The sequence below is a fragment of the Sciurus vulgaris genome (assembly GCF_902686455.1).
Source record: "Sciurus vulgaris genome assembly, chromosome: X".
Classification (NCBI taxonomy): Eukaryota; Metazoa; Chordata; class Mammalia; order Rodentia; family Sciuridae; genus Sciurus; species Sciurus vulgaris.
The window spans coordinates 20,306,217-20,326,236 of NC_136471.1; the positions used below are offsets into that span (position 1 = coordinate 20,306,217).

General features: G+C 38.7%; 1 protein-coding gene across 5 annotated transcripts in view; it reads left to right on the top strand.

Moving 5' to 3' along the window:
• The window catches only part of HS6ST2 (heparan sulfate 6-O-sulfotransferase 2), a 283,293-nt gene that overhangs the window by 199,719 nt on the left and 63,554 nt on the right, over positions 1-20,020 (top strand). For 4 of the 5 annotated variants that reach the window (XM_079122668.1, XM_079122669.1, XM_079122671.1 and 1 more), the window contains exon 3: positions 1,283-1,315. The exons of the other annotated variant lie outside the window; for it this stretch is intronic. In XM_079122668.1, coding sequence (XP_078978794.1) covers positions 1,283-1,315 — 33 coding nt within the window. The remainder of the gene's footprint in view (positions 1-1,282; positions 1,316-20,020) is intronic. 5 annotated transcript variants of the gene reach the window in all.

Genomic DNA, 20,020 nt, shown 5'->3' on the forward strand with positions numbered 1-20,020 from the left:
TTGTCGTTAGTTTTCTTTTTTTAACCCAAATTGTATTTTTTTTTAATTCACAAGGCCAAGTGTGGTGCAAGGGCTCCTAGCCTCTCTTCACTTTGTAGAGAATCTAAGTCATGGGGTAGGTTAGTACACTCTAGATTAATTCTTTCTTGCAGCCAGAGTAGAAGATAACACATTGGGCCTTGGATGGTAAGTCAGCTCATGGGGATGTCTTGTTTAAAAACATATCTGATGTTGGGACTCACCAGGTACTCACTTTTGTTTCCCCTAAGACTTGCTCCCCCAGCCATCTTAACAACTGAGAAGCAGGACTGATGAGGAGTCAGATGTCACTTTTCAAATGATGACAAAAGGACTCTGCTGCTAGCCATACTATTAAAAGTCTCTCTTAACTCACCTCTAAAGCCTACAGACATATTTGATGTAAAGAAACATTTCTCCTAAGGAAGAGCACAGGCCGTATAACTGGCTTTGGACAAAAAAGTGTTGCTATGGTGTAAATGTCCCTTGTTCTGTTGTAATGAAACACCAAGCTATCTGAGCCCATTTGGATCCTCGAGTTAACAACTGACCTCTGTACAACTTCACAGTTCCTGATAATATCAAAATTCCCACAGTTGTATTAGCGTTTTGTGTTTCTTATGACATATATTACAAGAAGAGCTAAGCAGGTTTTCAAATGAAGAAATATTGTTTCCTTTGATGAATGTCTTGTGTTTGTGTGGAAAGGACTAGAGAGATGATTCATATATCACTCTGTGTGTGCTTTGAATTTTCATCTTTTGTGGAACATCAGCAGTCTAATCGTTCTTTTCTTTTTATTTGTGTTTCATGTATTCCTGGTATTGTGAAAAATCCATGCACGTTTTTCCTTCGTTGTTTCAATCAAGCATTTCCATTTTGGTGATGCCACAAGGTTGGGCTTGGTTCAGTTTTTGGTTTATTGCCTTTTGTTTTTTTGCTTTGATTGCCATTCCTTTTTGTGAAAGTTAATGGAATTAGCATGAGTGAGTAGTAGATCCATTATTCCCAGCCCACAGGCCTCCGGAGAGCTGGCTCTCAGGACTGCCCTGCCCATTGCAGCCCTGTGATTCAGACTCTCCCCATTATTTGAGAGGAGCTACTGGGGAACAAGGTGGGGAAGCCATGCATGAGCTATTTCCTTACAGTTTTGGGGAAACTGGAAGACTATGCTATCCAAGTGAAATGGAGATTTTTTTATTATTATTTTTAACTCCTCTTGCCAAGCTCTTGCTAGCAACTGGTTTTACTGTTCCTTTAACAGGTGGAGGATTTTTCAGATTCTAGATGCAGCAAGGTAAGTAACAATGCATTTTTAGTTTCACTGAACCCAAGAAAGAATAATTGTCTTACTTTAATTTCAAAACAAAAATAGCTAATTTTATGGTTTGGACAGATTCTCATTAGGGTTCTTTTTGCATTTAAAACAGCCCAGTTTCAGGTCTTAAGGCTGACCTAATTCAGAAGTGATATGAAAGTCCAGGACCACTGGCCCAGACTGTTGGGCAGTAGGTTTCTTTCTGTCTTTTTTGCTGAAATTGTATGAGAGGTAGAATGTGTGGTGACAAAGACTCATATCATTGGCAAACTGTTCTTCACATGACTTCAGGCATGCCTACCTGTCCCTAGGCTGCATGGTGGTTTAGAGAACAACTAAACCAGCATTTCCTTGAAAGAAAATCAATTATCTGAAAATATCAGGTCTTTTAAAGTATACAAATATGTACACTTGCAAGGCAGAGGACTCCCATAAGTCAGGGGTCTTTATGACATGAACCCTGCAGGAGAACAAATCTAATCAGGCACAAGAAAGTTCCTCTCTGTGGGGGAGAGGAGGCACTGAGAATGCTCCAGGAGAGTGCCCACTCATGTCATGGGCTGTAGCATCGTATTGCCACCAGAGTTGAAAACGCAAATGAGAATTAGAAGTCGTTTTGTAACAGCATGCCCTAGTTGCTTGCCATGTTGTCTTCTAAAGATATCATGCTCCCCAAAATTGTATTTGGCCTGCTGTAGGCTCATTGGTCCAAGAAATATTTACTGGTACTTCTGTTTGCTCTTCCTACCCACCCGCATACCACCCTGTGCTCCCCGGCCAAATAGGTTAGGGAGAGCAAAGGCTATCAGTATAGCATTCCTCCACCAGGGCAGACTCCCATGAAAATAGAATAGATGGGCCAATTTGAAGATGCCCAGTTCAGCTTTCAGCAGCTGGGATTGTGTATTCCTTCCATTTCTATATTCCTTGGTGAATTTACTTGACAACGGAGAATAATAAATTCAGTAATTTTACAATCCATTATAATTCATTGAGATGAAAGGTATAGATTTGCATAGGAACCTAATCATATTATTAGTATGGGAGGGCATTTAAAGATCAGAGACTGGATATGTCTTGGTGGCAAGAACACTAGGTTCTGCCACTACCTAATGGAGTGACTTTGATCAACTCCTGTCACCACTCTGAGCCTTGATTTTCTCATGTCTAAAATAAAATGAAGTGGGTGGCCATTAAGAGATGGTCAATAAGGTAGGAACTAGTCTCTCTATAGTTGCTTTTATACGGGAAGTGTTGACATTTGTTTTTTCTGATCACTTAGACCAGAAGTTACTATCAGAGCAACTTCTACCTGGTCTTAGAGAAATACAGAAGGCAAGGTGGAAAAAAATGCTTTGGTAAATATCAGTGGGGCCATTTTTTAAATTTTGGTGGCCTAAATGATATATGAAAACAATTTGCAAGGTTAGCATATTTTTAAACCATGAGTAAGATAATAAGGCAACAATTCATTTGGTAGTCTCCATTGTATGAGCAGTTTCATAAATATATAAGATTATGATTATCTCTGCCTCATAATTAACAATTTGCATAAGTACTTGGTATTATTTAGTTGCCTGAATGGATTTTTGTAATCCAGAGGAAGAAGGGAACAATCAGTGGAAGACATCCCAAATGCCTAGTATTATTGTTACACACATGCACAATTAACAGTGATACTAATTGCTTCGGACCAGAAACTCATTTGTTTTTCTATAGACAGCAAAAACAAATTGTCAGAGTTTTTGTTACTCTGTCTCTCTCTGAGAGCCAACTGTATCTTATAAAGTTTGCAGTTGGATATGAGCAAATTATTTGGTGGAATTTTCAGTGTATTATTTTGTGGTGGATTTTTCAAGCTTCTGTTTGTTAGCAATCAATGCCTTGAACAGCCAAAATTGGTTTTTGTAAAATCTTAATGATAGGCCTCTATCAATTTAATGAAAATAAAGATGCTCACATGCCAATCAGTTTTGCTGCTGAATTTACATTCTCTTTCATATTCCATATCTTTAAACTTATTGGCATCAGACCTGCATGCAAGAGTCATAGAGAGTCAAGGCTAGAAGGGGCTGTTAAGATCACACCTGCCAAATTCCCTAATTTTTCAGATGAGTCTGATTGTCGATAATTTAAATCTCAGTAATAACCACCAAATCAATGATGCCACACATTCTTTTTAAACTTTCAAACCATTGGGAACAATTGTAGTAAGTCTGAGTTATAACTGATCATTTTGAAATAATATAGCTTCAACTTACTTTCCAAAGAGCCAAATCAGAGTTTTTTAAAATATGCCATTATAAGGTTTATCTAAATCTAACCAGTATGTTGATGGTATATGTGTGGAAGGAAATATTCCATGTAAAGTGCTTGACAATAGGAGATATTCAACCAATATCAACTCATTTCCCCTTATGCATAGACTCCCTAACGACCATCAATAGCCAGTGATCGACGGCATGGACTTTCCAAATCAAACAGATCTCAGGGCCAGTCCTGGCACTGTCTCTTCCTGTGAGACAGCGGGTCATTTATTTAACCTCTGTTGGCTTCAGTTAGTTCTCTCACATGTAAAATGTAGCCATTTTATAGAATGATTGTGAGGATTAAAATGAAACCATGCATTTAAAGTGCTTAACACTGTTCCTGGCTCATGGTAAAGAGTCAATAAATAGTAGTGGTTATTACCTTCATTGCCTGACACACCCAGTACCAGCCTCATTCCATACTAATGTTTAATTTAATGGTAATTTGTGGAACCTGCATATATACTGGTACACATCCATCTGTGGTTATGCAAAGTCCACAAAGAAGGGGGTTGATAAGACTGCTTTCCCAAAGGTTATCTGTGACAACCATTTTATAAAATCTGACATCTGCTACTCTGGACTCAGTCTTCTGGAGATTCGGGGACTTTGGTACATCTTCTCTTGCTTGAAAGTGTTTGTAATTTATCTTGGTGTCTTAACACTCCTTAGGTTTCTTTTGTTTGGATCATTTTTTCTCTCTCTCTCTCTCTCACACACACAGCTTCTCCCTACCCTTTGCCCCTTTAAATGGAGCAAATTCCCAAGGTCCTGTCTGTCATTGATCTGTTTCTTTTCTCTTGCTACGTTGTATCCCTGGGTAATTTCATCTCCTCACAGAGCTTCACCTTTAACCTCTACACTAATGATTCCCAAATTGACCTCCAAGTTCCTTAATTTATTCCGGAGCTCCAGGCTAACTCCAATTTCCAATTGCCTGCTGAGAATCTCCAGGGCAGGATATCCTAGGAGGCTGAAAGTGTAGTCTGGCTTTTGTCATTCCCTCAGGAATGCAGATGGAGGAATCTAGCTTCAGATGTATTAAGAATTGAAAACAAAGAATGAGTACGGACATTAACTTCAGCGGAAGTAAAAGCAGTGGAAGTTAGCAAAGTGGTTCAAAATGGGCTTTTTTGAGAAAGCATGACAGGTAATCTGAATTTCTGTTATTATGAACTGGAGATTGAAATGGCAGTTGGAACTTTAAAAAGTGTGTGTGTTTTCTAGGGAAAAGAGAACAGCTTTCCTAGTGAAAAATGAATTCAATTTTTAGGTATGGGAAGATTGGCATATTTGGAAGGAATGCTAATTAAAATCATCTTTCTTGGGACACCTATGGTTAATGTTGTTTCAGAGTTTTGTTATAAAAATGTGCATGCCAAAGACAAGGATGATATATTCAGCCTGAAGGATGAATGTGGGAATTTCGAGAGCACATGTGTGCACAGACATATATTTCTATACTGGGTCACATACGCCTAAGATTTGGAATGCGTGCAAAGCATTATTTCAGGGGGTAGATAGACTTTTTTCTTTCATTCATTCTGCAAATGTTTACTGAATATCCAGGATCTCTGTGGAGGTCGAGACTGTGATGATAGAACATATAAGGTCTTTGTCCTTAAAGCATCTGATACATTTTTCTTTAGTTATATAGAGGTATGTTGAGAGCTGAATTTTGTCAAGAAATATCTGCAGCATGTGATAAGTTGTTCAATGACTATAACTTTGCTGACAGTCTTAATGACCAAAGAGGAACTTAAGGGAAATAAGGCAGTGCTAAAGTGGGAAAGAATGTGCATAAATTTGAATTAGAAATTGATTACTTCCTTTAAATTTAGTAAATACTGAATTGCTTTGGGGTTTTACATGTTGAGTCGGTCTGTCAGTGTTTTAGGCTGAAGTAAGAATGATTATGTCTAAACCTAAAACTTAATTAGAGCAAAGGGATAGACAAATCTTGGTTAATGTGTGTGCTGTTGTTAGGAGAATTCATTGTAAATGAGCTATTCCTATGGAAACTAGAAATTCAGGCCTGATATCTTTAGCAGAGAAAGTATCCCTTTTGCAGAAGGGTGGTCCCATTCTCTGCCTTCCTAAAATTAAGTATAGTCACTTGCAGTTGAGTTACTACCCTCTGGGATATTTGAAGGCCATCTTACCCTCCACATAGGAATTACCTAATCAGGGTGAGTGCCACACCTTCCACCATTGTACCCTATCTGTTCCTTTACAAATGTGGCATGGATGTTGGTTTGTAAGTTTTAATTCCAAGAGTTCTTGATTCCAGCTGTCAATTTAATAGTCTCCTTCATGGTCACAGTCATTATTCCAATGATTACTCATTGTACTATTAAATGCCCTGCCATGGCTATGTAGATGGCACCCCAACCCTGTTCCACTGTTAGTACCTTATTCATTTATTTTATGCTACAAAACTTTCATAATAATGATACATGTATTGATCAGTACTTTTATTTCCTTTGCCTTAAGTGAGTTAAAGATTGATGAGTTAGAGACAATCTCTTGTTTTCACTGGAAATCAGAATAATCCAACATATCCTTGAATTTAGAGTCTTGAATGTATTTATTCTCAGTTTTCATCAATCTTAGTTGAACTCCTTTGTGTTTTACAGATTTATTTTTTCAATATGTATTTATTGAGCACTTACTCTGTTCCAGGCACTGTTTTAGGCATGAGGGATAAGACAGACAAGAGTCCCCATTTCTGTGTTCCTTAAGGAGTATGCAAAAGGGGACCTTTGGAGGGAAATTGAAAATCAAGTATACAAGTAAACAAACAAGATAATCCTAGAGAGTGTTAAGTGCCATGAAGAAAACAAGACAAAGTAGAAAGGGAATTGTCAGATGGATGAGGAGTGACCAGGAAGAATTTTACTCTTTGCTTTTGTTAGTTATGTATAGATTTCAATTACAATTTGGGCCCTTCAGTTTCCTGTTTCATGCTTCCCTGAATTCAGTATGAATCCTAATTTTTCTGCTCCTGGCCCCTCTCTTATTAGGGCTACCTCTCCTTAGCTAGTCCCAGAGCCTAACCTAATGTACTCCCCTGTCAAACTTCTGTTCTACACTTTTCTTGCGTTTTCAACATTGGAATCAGGTGGGTTGCTCTCTTCCCTATTATAGAATATAAATGGGCCTGCTAATCCCTTTGAGATATTTCACTTGATTACTCAGATCATTTTTGTTACTAAACGCAAACTACATGTTGAAAGAAAAATACAAACATTAAAGGTTAATAAATGCTTGACTTTGCCCTATTCTGTAGAGGGAAGAGCCCTGGATTGGGAACTGGAAAACCTGAGTCACACAGCCTTAACTACTACGAATTAGTGATATGACCTTAGACTCACTGCTTCCTCTCTCTCAGCCTATTTCTTCATCGATAAAACCTATGTTCAAAGTAGGTGATCTCTGAAGTTCTTTTGAGCACTGAAGTGGTACAATTAATTGTTTTCAGAGATAGGGGCCAAAATCTCTTTCCAACATTTTGTTTAACTTTGGAAAGTGGATATATAGGAACATTTTCCAGTGTATCAGAACTGCTTAGATTAAACATACTTTTTTTTCTGGCAAAAGCCAGCTATATAATTCTTGTAAATGTCACAAGAAGTTAAAACACTGCTTCTTGTTTTAACCTCTGCCAATGAGGGCAACAATTCAGCACCACAAGTACAACTATCATCTTCTTAAATGGGAACATCGGAAAGTTCACTGTCTTTCCAGCTTACCCACAGGGAATCAGCAAAGAGAACTAACTGCCAAAGTTGGTTTCAAAATGATGTGATACAGGTGCAGCATGCTAGAGACGTAGGTGCCAGGAAAGCACGTTCATTCTTAAAAGGGGCCTCATCTTGCCTCCATCATTCTGTTGGCTTCCTCAGCACCTAGTCAGAGCTCAGGTAGGAACTGAGATCAGAGTTAAAAAGCTTTTCTTTCCTAACTTCCCCCATACCTTCCCATATCTGTCCTTCCGAGCCCTGTGGGAGAAGATCAAGAAGTAGAAATGTGGGTTTTAGAGAAGGTAGCAGAGAAAGGAAGTTGTCAATATTCAGAATACCCGTGCACCTCTCTTACTTAAAAATTCTATGTTGTAATAAAAAAGTGAAAAATGCACATAAAATCCTGTAAAAAAATGAGCATAGATTTTGGAGACCAATGACCTGGGGTCACATGCTGGCTCAACCAGTGACGTTGGGCACATCTCTTCACCTCTTATGCCACCTATCTGAAAATCAATGATGGTAACAGAAGGCATTTCACTGGATTGTCATGAGAATTGAATTATTTAGTTTTGTAAATCATTTACCATAATGTGTGCCCTATAGAAAGCACACAATGAACATTAGTTTCTATTAAGTTCTAGCAGTTGAACAATACATTTTTAATTTGTAAAAAATTCTATATTGTCACTTACTATTCCATTTACTCAGATGCTTGGCCATATTCTAAACACACACAAAAAGTCAGCTCTATGATTAGATTTTAGAAAGGAAGTCTTTTAAAAACCAGAGTAAAGCTAAGCATGCTTCTTTGGCAAAGGAGCCTGTAAAAAGAGGAGCTAAGAGGGTTTGGAAAACCCAAGAAACCAAGTCTGATTCACAGTCGCAATGGCTCTTGACAAAGAATAGTGGAACTTAAGGAAAGAGATGAGGAAACAGCACAGGGACTTTTTGTAGAACTCTAGACTCTAATTTAAAGGCTGATATATTCTACAGATGAGGAAATAAGATACATCCCAAAAAATGACTTATCTAAGCACATGCAGCTAATCAGTGGTCAGTACAGGACAAGAACCCAGAGCAACTGCATCTGGTCCAGTAATTTGATTTGTAAATATCTATACTAACTGATATTTTTGGTTTGCTTACTTGTTTTTGCTATTTAATTAGTGATGCTGCATTTATTGCCTGCACTTGTAATTCATAATGTTCAAAGAACTTTATCAACCAAAGTGGTAAAAATCCCTTAGGAATAAAAAACATTCTGTTCTAGAGTGTTTGGGGCCAGTTAATAAATAGCACAGGGTCACATAGAGGAGAGAACAGGTAATTATTGCCTAAATATTGCTAAATATTGCCTGAAACTCAGTTGAAATAAAGAAGAGGATTGTGTCCGTAAAGTGGACATTTACACTTAAAGGTGCGCATCTCTTTAATATTCATTATTATTCCCCTGGTCCTGAGGATCAAACCCAGGGCCTCATGCATGCTAGGCAAATGCAATATTCATTCTTAATGGCACTAGACCCATTCTCCATCAGAAGATTTAAATATGTTTTGTTTTATGTTTCTAGTACTTTGACTCTCCAGTTATATTTGTAGCCTTTGCCTTGTCTTTCTATTTTGCTATTCTAGATCTTCTTTTGTCTGTAATGTTTTCCAGGAGTTTGGTCTCACTGTCTTGTCCCAGACATTCATAGCACAACTATATATCATAGGAGATCTTATAATGGAGAACACTATTTCACAAGTTAGAAATTACTAGATTCTGTTCCCCTTCTGGGTTGAAATATTTCCTACTTGGTAAATGGCTCTTCTCCATAATCTTAAAATTGCACCTAGGAAGAAAAATGGCTGCTATTGTGTCACCATGGGGCTTCTGGTCCCTTCACTTTCATTGGCTGACTGTCCAGTGGTTTCCATTGATTTTCCAGACAGCTCAGCCCTGCCTCATAAGCCTGACAGTGAGATTATAAGGGGGCTTCTTAAAGGCCTCATGTGGTTTGAAAACCTTTTCAACTTTCCTAATTTGGGTAGTGGGTATGCTAGAAACCATCTGTAAATGGCATTTGGCAGCACATTGGTCTTTCTTCTTGTGGCTTCTGCAATTGCCAATTTGATGTCTGCCTGCCACAGGGCACAGTTTACCTTCTCTTCTCTAGGAGTTCTTCATTTGCCAGGAGACCTGAAAGAAGACTGCTCATGTACAGCTATGGAACGTCAGAGTCATATTAAGCTGGCACAAATGGGTCCTTAAATGGCCTTTACTGATTATTTCTGTATTAAAATGTAAATGTGTTTGAAACAATATGAGGAACCTGTGCATAGTCTTTCTCCTATCTTTTCATATGAATTGATTTGACAATGTCATAGAAGATGCATGAAGCAAAATAATGTCTTAAACCCATTACAGCTTATTGGTATGGAAAGGAATAAAAGCTACAGAGAAGATATGGACATTATCCATTGTTTTAAGCAGGAGCCATTTTTTTTTAACTCATAACACCTTTTAGACAATAGCCTTCCTTCTGAATCTGTGCCGGGGAAAGTGGTCACTGTGATATTCTTTTGCTTAAATAACCTTTCTGACTAATTAATGGAATTTAGCTTCTGGTTACATAAGAAACAGAGAGGTTTTCTGAAATTTGTAAGGGGTGAAATAACCAGAGAATTGCAGTGATTAACTATAATTATAAATTCTGGCATCTTGTAGGAGAAAATGAAATAGAATAGGAGGATAGGAGCTTAAGATTCTCTGAAAACACATAATATCATATAATTGAAGAACCATGTGATTTAATAATTACTGATCATGAAATCTGACATGAAGCCATCTCCTAGGAGACTTCAATAAGCCTCATTTCTTCTTCTCTATGTGAGCAGAGTCAGTGTCTCCTTTACAATACTTTTGAAATAGTTACAAATAAAATGATACTGTTGAGGTTGATTTTAAATTCACACTAGGTAAGCTAAAGTTTACCATGAGTACCTGAGCATTGCATTTCCAATTTGAGTACTAACTGACAATAGGGTGACTTGGGGACAGTCCTGCATCTCAGCCTTCTGTCCTATAGCAACCTTAAGCTCTGGATCACTGATTTCCCCTTCTCCTGCAGGAGATGATTCCAGTTGGGACAATGGGTACCTGTGTCACTACTTTTCATACCCTGCAATCATAGGTGGATTAGAATTGAGTCATGTTGAGACCAAGGGGCAACAGATGAGGCCTTCAGTTGGTTTGGAGAAACCAGAAGAGACCTGCAACTTGGTACTTATTCAATGCTATAATTGAAGATTTACTGCTGATTGATTAATTCATTCAGTCTTTATAGATATATTTATTGAGCACCTACTATAATCCAATACCATTCTTAGTGTTAGGGACATGACAATTTAATGAAACAAGTTATTCTTTCAGGGAACTTACATTCTAGTGGCAGATACACATAACCCAAAGTACAGGCTGGAGTTGTAGCTCAGTGGCAGAGTGCTTGCCTAGCGTGTGTGAGGCACTGGGTTCAAGTCTCAGCACCACATATAAATAAATAAATTATATAAAGGTCTATCAACAACTAAATTTTTTTCAAATAACCCAAAGTAAACAAGTAAATAAAACATGTCCAGATTGTGACAAATGTTATGGAAGAAATAAACAAAGTTCTTGATAAGGAATGTCTAGTCTTTGCAGTAACCTCAGTGGGAGCAAACTTTATCCTTTGTAGATGGGTTTGATTTTTGGAGACATCAAAAATGATACGGAGAGGCTGGGGTTGTGACTCAGTGTCAGAGCGCTTGCCTAGCACATGCAAGGCACTGGGTTCGATTCTCAGTACCACATATAAATAAATAAAAGGCCATTGCCAACTAAAAAACTATATTAAAAATTATGTGGAATCTGGTCTTATAAGTACAGTGGAAGATCAAATTGATAGGTAAAGGTTTGTGAACCAAATGAGAGTTATGTGTGATTACTATAATATTTTTGAGTATCTATAAAAAATAGTATGCCAACTCATGATAAAGAACTTTAATGTTTTTCATGCAGTGAAAGGGCTCAAGCAATCAAGAGTTTTTCTTTGGTATCATTTAGTCATCTGTAATTACCAAGAGCACTATCTGTATTTCCCTTCCTCTCTCCCATTCAGGTCAACCCTTATTATAGGCAAATTCCTTTAACTATTATGTTGGTATATAAAATAACCACATAAATAAATAAATAAATGGAAGAGAAGAGAAAGGGATTGGAGGAGGAGAAGGAGAGGGAAGGGAATAATATAGAGGATTGAAATGGAGAAAGCTATGCCAATGAATTTATGAATATGTCAGAATGAATCTCACAATCATGTATAACTACAACGCACTAAAAATTTAAAAATAAACATTTAGAAATATTCCAAACTATGTGGTACAGCTGTAACACATGACATTTGATTGTAATAGCTTATAATTTAGTTCTTTTAATTCATTAGCCCAAAGAAGTGAAATTTCCCTTATGCTGCTTTGTATCAAACAAATCCATAGAATACTAATATAATACTTTGATTAGGTATGATAGATTTTTTAAATTAAAAAAATTAGTTGTAGATGAACACAATACCTTTATTTTATTTATTTATTTTTATATGGTGCTGAGATTCTAACCCAGTGCCTCACACATGCTAGGCAAGTGCTCTGCCACTGAGCCACAACCCCAGCCCCTGGTACAATAGGTTTGAGTCTGGGAAAAGCAAGGATGTTATAAGCAAGGATGTTCAGATGAGAGCAAATGGATAGGAGAACTGAAAACCCTTTTAATGCTCCTTCTTGTACTAACTTAGTTTCTACCACTTCCCTTTAGTGATTCCATTTGCTCTAGAAATACCTACCCCTCCCCCCAGTAAGGGAGAGCTAATAAAGATGACTTTGTAAAATGAGAAGAAGCTATGTTAGGGATTTAATTAAATATTTCGTGTGATTATAGCTCCTGGCTTTGAGAAACATGGATCTTGTTAATAGATATTTACTTGATCAACTACTCTGCCATATGCTGTGCCAGGCACTGGGGGTACAGAGGTGAATCAGAGAAAGATCCTGCCATTGTGGAACTTACAGTTGAACTGGGGAGACAAAACTAAACATTGTGGTAGAATATAGTATATGCTAATATAAAGGTACACAGTTGGTGCCTCAAAGGATCTGCACTAGGTTGAGGTTGTTGGGACAGCAGGTACTGAGGGAACTGTTCTGTGATTTGCTCTAAGCCTGAGGTAGAGCAGGTATGAGCATGTAAATCTCTTTGCAGCCTTGGTATGGTTCACATGCATACACATGTGAATTTTTAAAGGTGGGTAGAATGGGGATATCCAGCTTCAAAAAGTAGCTTTTATTGGGAATATTTTATGGTTTCTTTGTGAAGTTAGGACCAGACTGTCAGAATAATTCTCATCTGCCCTATTATGAGGAGCCAGCCTTAAATTCCTTTTCTTCTCTTTTTTTATTTCTTTCCTCAATACTAACTCCATTTCTTAGCAGCAACTGCAGTTAAGCCAAAAGCCCAGACTCATTGCCTGTGATCATAGGACACAAATAGGTACTGAAGAGGGGATTAAAGTGTCCCTGTCTTCTGGGAGCTTATAATCTAAAACAGAAAACGAACTGGAAAGAATATCCATCACACTTGATGTGATCACTTCCTTTCTCATATAAATCCCAAGAAAACAGAAACTAGTGAATCATCTTCTATAGGATTGGTAAGATCTCTCAGAGAGTATTCTCTCTCCTTTTGTGACTTTTCAGGTTGAGGGTATTTTATATATTACATGTGATAGGTTACAGTGTTGTTTTTGAAAATGGGGATGAGAAAGTAAAAAATATTCTTCCTTCTTTTTTTCGTTTTCATGATCAACAAATTATATTGGAAAGTATGGATCAAATTAAAATTGGATTCTTGATTTGCCATGGGGAAATATGTTGAGGATCTCAAATACTCTAAGGTCAGGGTCAACTTGAAAATAGAAGAAGTATCATAAAAATTAAATTAAGGAACTAGCCCTGAGATTTCCTAATCATCCCACAGGTGAAAACAACATCTATGTAGTAATAAAGGGGCTTAGTGGCTTAGTGTGACCTTTTTTAAACATAATCAAAGCTTGGAGCTGAGGCAGTGCCATAAAATAATAGGGATCTGCTAAGTATTTATGTTGGGGGATGTGATCATTTATGAAAATATAGTAGAAAAAACAGGATATATGCAAAGTAAGATTTCTTTCCCATTAGTCATTCTTTCTCTGTGTGTGTGTGTGTGTGTGTGTGTGTGTGTGTGTGTGTGTGTGTGTATGAGAGAGAGAGAGAGAGAGAGAGAGAGAGAAATGCAGGGAGAAGTAGATGAGACAAAGCAAAGTAGCAAAAGACTGAGCCAGAAATGGACAGAGACCAGGAACTGAAAATCAGCCAACCTACAATTACATCACAACTCTTTCATTAAATTCACTGAGAGACCTTGGTTAGGTCATTTCTCTCTGAGCCTCAGTTTCTCCATCTGTAAAATGAGGGAATATAATAGAAGACGACTCTACAGAATATACTGATTCTGTAATCCTACTTATGGGAGCTAGGTAAATGAAGAGGTGGTTAGGTAAGAGACATACAGAAGCAGGTATGCAGACAGCCCACATATATGCGTATGCTAGTTAAATAAAAATAGCCCAAGACCAAAATTGTGCTGGGCTGGTGGATTGTGAATCATGGAGAGCACCAGCCACATCCACAAAATTATCTCATCATTTTGGATATTGCCATGGTGAACTGAGGAATTGGCAGCCTTTCATTGCCTGGCACTGGTCCTGCTTCCTGGGGGCCAGCATTGAGTCCTTCTGACTGGCTTGGCTGACTTTCCTTCCCTTCATAAGCTCGGAGGCATAGTTGTGTGGGGATGTGTAAATGACCTTGGACGCTCAAATAGAAGAAGAGCTCAGATGTCAGGCTTTGAACATATGACCATTACTCTGGTTCCCCTAGCAGAACCTTCTATTCAGGAGAGTGATGTAGACAATGCCACCTCTTCTAAAACTTGTGGATGAGGAAACTCCAGTAACCTCCCATGCTTATTCTCACCCAGATTTCTGTCTAGATGCCTGTTTGTAAAGTTCTATGGATAATTTTAAGCACACTGTGTTCCCCACGCTTTTCACAGTTTAGCACTTTTAAACTTGTGTGAGTATCATTCGCAGTGTCATGGAACTGATGAGAATAATTAGTACTTGTCAAACTTCCAGCCAGTGAATGACTTTTGTAAGATACTAACGATGTAGTCAGTAGGCAAACTGAGTGAGATAAAAAGATGAAACTTTAAAGACAGGTTTTAGTACCTGGTTTATTTTTACCTTAATTGGGTTTTGTAGTAAATTAAATACTGTGATTTTTTTTTTGCTTTTATTGCTTACAATTTACCATCCCTCACTGGAATAATACAGCAGTTCAGCCTGAAGGCACAGGGGCTGACAGTAGGTTCCCCTTCACAAGAATTTGATTAAACTTGTTGGTGTCCCGAAAAACTTCTGTGGCATCCAAGATGCCATTTTGAATCTATCCAGATTTTAATATTCTGATTCTAGTACATGTTAGAAGAGTACCTGAAAAGCAATGCCATCAAAAATGTGTTTCCTCAGTGAAAGATAGGTCATTTAGGATAACAGAATTTGTTATAGTACTTTTCTAAGTGGCTTTTTGCCTTCACTGGAACCCACAGTTTTCAAGCCAAGTTAGCCCTGAGAACAAAGGCCAGTGTGACCATAGCTTTGGAAGAGGAGGTAGATAGGGCTACCTGCAGCCAAGCTTGCTCTCATGCCAAGAGATTAGTAGTGCTGGTTGAGTCACATGAAGCCTGCTTCCAGACGATGTTGAAAGTCATTTGAGACGCTTGACTTCCATATATATCTCCAACCTACCTCTCTCCTGAACTCCATACTCATACAACCAACATCCCACTCCTTAGGCCCATTGGCAACTTACATTGGTATCTCAAACATCACCTGCTCCTATACAAACTCCTGTTTTTTCTCCAGAATTTGTTGCTCTCACACCCTTTTCCATCCAGCATATGACAACTCTGATCTTTTAGTCTCTCCAATAAAAATCCTTAGAGTCCTTTCACAGTTTTTTTTCTTTCCCAGACCACATTGAATCCATTACCACATTCTGTCTACTCTCCCTTCATAATATTTCTGGATTCTGAATGCCTCACACCACCATTAACTCTGCCATCATTTCCTACTTGGGTTTCTATAAAATCCTCCTGACTAGGTACCCTGGTTCATCACTGACCTCCTGCAGTCTTTCATCTAGCCAGTCACCACAATGATGATCCTCTAAAAATATCACTTCACATCTTTTTATGCCATTGTTCCAAACCCTAAAGTGGTTCCCCATCTCGTTCAGAATGCAATGCTCCCAAGTCCTGCACAGTGTGGCCCCTATTCCCTTTCTGATGTCATTTTTTCATTACTCTGCCCTGTGCCTATGCCCCTTTAATCACATCAGTCTTCTTGCTCTATCTTAAACACATCAGGCCTGCTACTAGCCCAGGGCCTTTGTAGTTGTTCCTCTGTCTACCTGGAAAGTGCTTTTTGCCTGGATATTTGCAAGACTAGGTATTTAAATTTATTCAGGTTTTTTTTTCAAATGGTACAGGAATAAGATTACCAAGGAATTTGATTCTTCAAAGAAGTCACTGGACTTGACCATCAGGAGGTCACTGATGACCGTTAGAGGGCAGTTGCAGTTGAGTGGTAGAAGAGGAGCCAGATTGGTTTCCAAAGCATCTGTGTCCCTCCCTGGAATTGTGCTACTTGAATTCAGTGCCAGTGTCTCATTCATTCTTGTGTTTCCAGCATCCTTCACAGTGCCTGGCATCCAGTAGGCACTCAGTCAGTGTTCTTAGAATGAGGGCAAGAGTATTATTCTTACATGATTGATTACATTAAAACACATTAAGTTGCCAAATGTTTGTGATTGCTGTATTGTTTTCAGGGGATATCTTTGAAACATAAGATCTGTGACTTCATTATAGACCCGTTCCCTGAGTACTGACAAGTGAAATGGTGGTAAATGTTTATTTTAGAGGTTTTCATTGCACAGGTGTTGGAGGGGGAGTCTATGACCATCCTCTGTCTCTTTGGAAAAAAAAAGTTCTGTTTCTTCTGGTATGTTAACTAGCTCACGTCTCTTTTAAAAGTCCCCCTTTAAATCCAAAAGCTACCCTTGTGGTAAAACAAAATCTTAAAGACTTTAGGAAGAGATTGTTAACTGGAAATTCAGATAGTTAACACTCACTTGGTGGTGAAAAAACACACTTCATGGGCCCACTAATAATTTTAGCTGGGTTCTAACTTCATCTCCTTTATCTTCCTCCTTCTGCTTAACATTGTGTGGATGGAGTTCAAGGCACCAACATGGGGATAGCATTTCTTCTCATTTACTGCTCCTTCTTTCAGGCTCTGCCCTCCAAGATCTTTTCTTAGCCATGAGTTACAGAAGATTGGCCTTCCCTGAATCTCTTTATTCTAGAGCTTGCTGACACCAGCAGTTAATCCTGCTCTCCTTTGCTGTGTGAGAATAGAATGAGGGATCATTTCCAAAAGACTGTCCCACTTGCCCTGGCATCTACTATGCTTATTATGTGGGACATTTACTAATATTTCTTTTCTTTTGTGTGTGTGTGTGTGTGTGTGCGGTGCTGGGGATCAAACCCAGGACTTCATGCATGGTAGGCAAGTGCTCTACCACTGAGCTACAGCCTCAATTTACCTATGTAGGAAGTAAAACAGTAAACACCTATGACTAAGAACAGGTGCATACTCCTACAAAAGAGAAATTTTCTGTAACCCCTGTGCTGTAAATCTAGTACATACTTAACTATCATATGCCACGCAGATTCATTCAACAAACATTTGCTTCATGCCACTTGGACTGGTTGTAAAAGAGGTAGGGGAAATGCAGAAATGAAACATTGTCCACATATCTTCAAAAAGCCACAATTCACAGAAGATGGAAATAGAGATAAAAGCGTAGGCATAACTCATGCTTCAGTGAGGCACGATCTGCTCTGAACAAAGTGGAAGTCAATTGGAAGGGACTGAGGTTGCCTGGGGCCATGAAGAAGAGTATGCAACAGAAAAGCCAACTGTAGGTTTCCAAAGAGAAGCAGTAGTTCGCTAGGAAAAGATGGGAAAAGGCAGTCTAGTTAGAGGAAGCAGTACTGTAAAAGCCCAAAGGCTAGGACAAGCATAGAAGATCTGGGAAGAGTAGTGGTGTGGCACTTAAAAGGATATGGAAGGCTAGGTTTCATCATGGAGGGTCTTGGAAGCCATGCTGAGATATAGACCTGATTTGCTAGGCAATAACCAGCAGTCTAATGTGATTCATTAGGGGCTAGATGAAGCAGTTGTTTTTTCCAAAGATATTCCTGGCTCAGTTGTGGAGAATAGAAGGGAGAGGATGATGCTGTGATAGGTTGTTACTATGGTACTCTCACTGTCACTGCATTAACCACACCGAGGAATCCACTATTAATGAGAACGGGGTCACAGTGCAAGTACTAAGGACCTTGTCACCAGGGGCAGAAGAACTGCAATCCCATCGCTTTTTCCAGGGCTGTTACACTGAATGGGGGATGAGAGCTCCTTGTTCCCAGGTGAAAGCCCTCAGTAGGAGACTATAATCATGACTAAAATTACTTCATTATTGGAACCTGTGTTTGATCTGTGATTAGGAACTAGATGAAGAAATCAAGTAATCAACCATTGAAATTGTAACCACAAATTGTTCTATAAACAACCAGCTTCCTCTGCTTCCTCCACCCCAAGCAACGAACTTGAAAACAGATGCTTTCCTGTTGTTCTTTCCCCCCATGGGTTTTAGCCAGTGCTTTTGAGCCTTGCACAAGTCAGAGAGCAATGCCTGCCAGCTACAGTGGCCCCCTTTTCCCTCACATCTGGATCACTCCTGTTGTACCTTGTCAGACTAAGACAAGACACCCAGCGAGTGTAGAACTGGTAAAAATATGCAACTTATTAAGATTCGTCTAGCAAAGGTGAAGAGGTTTACTTTGAACAGAACTGAGGAGAAACTGCCTGGAGTTCAAGTTGAAGAATAAAGAGAAACCCCTCAGAGATTGTTGCCTTTTGAATGATTTGTTAGAAGCAGCTTTTGTCCTGAAGGGTTTCATTCTGGGCCAAAGGCATTCAAATACTACAGCCCATGGAGACGTGTATTTCCTTAAAACAACCTTAGGGCTTATTGACTTTTTCTTGTCTGGGATTGCACTATGCTTAACCTTCCAGACATGTGATAGTCTTAAATTCTAAGCAAGATCTAAATTTCACTTTGGGAAGACTGTGACAGCAACTGGGCAATCATGTCACATGAAGCAACTGTGTAATCAGCATGCAACCACAACCTGCCTACTCCCTCAATGTCTAGGGGCAATCAGACTGGAGCAACTCGAGACACCTTAATTGATCATTTTTCTGATTTTAAGAAATAGCACCTAAGTTTGAGACCAGCCTCAGCAACTTAGCAAGACCCTATCTCAAAAAATAAAAATAAATAAATAAATTAAGCACTGGGGATGTGGCTCAGTGGTAAGGCACTTCTGAGTCCAATCCCCAGTACCCACCTTCCAAAAAATCAATAGCACCTAATAGTTGCTCAGCAAGTTTCATTATCCTCCTTTTGTTATCCTTACAGCTCAAAAAACTTAGAGATCATAACATGGAAGGATCCTTAACCATCTTCAAACACTTCTATTTACAAAATGAGGACAAAGGTTTGCAGAAGTTGGTGACTTCCCCTTTGTTCCCAGCTAGTCATCAGCATGAGCAGAGCTATAATCAGGTTGGTAACCCAGATGGTTTGCTTTATTAGATAAAAGCAGCCCTTCATCTGTCCCTTGGGAATAATTTCAGTAGCCCAGTAATAACACTAGCTCTTTCTCACACACACACACACACACACACACACAATCACAAGGATGCATCCTTGGCACTTAGCACAATGACATTACCAACTATAGCCAACTCTTGCAAAGATGCCACTTTACAGTTTGCACAGTATTTTTCACCATGGCATCTTGAATGTAACTGCCCACGTTGCTGACCTTAAATGACTTTGTTGCAGACTGGAATCCCTTATCCAAAGGGGAATATGAATTCCTTTTTTGCAAAGAGGACTGAGAAAGGATTGCTTTATGTTCTTTCTTATCATTTCCTAGAGGAGTTGTAAATAAAACCATTAAAATATTCTCTATGTGAAATTAAACTACCTCGGAATTGAAAAGGACTTAAGTACAATGAACTGTTTTAAGAGACAGGCAAGTAGAAGAGTCTAGGTCAGGAATGATGCTGATAATGGGTTTCTAGATAACTTCTCTTGAATTCTAAAACTACTGCAAAGAAACTGGCTTCTAAAAAAATAACAGAAGATAGGAGATGAAGGGAAGAGTCTAGGGATGAGGAAGGAGCAGGCAAGAGGTTATGGAAGAAACTTCTGTATGAGGAATGAACACAAATTGTGTCTCTTTTTCCAAATTCATACATTCACTGGAGTAAACAGCTGATATTTGAACATAAAGCACCTAGATCTCCCAGAGTTTCAAT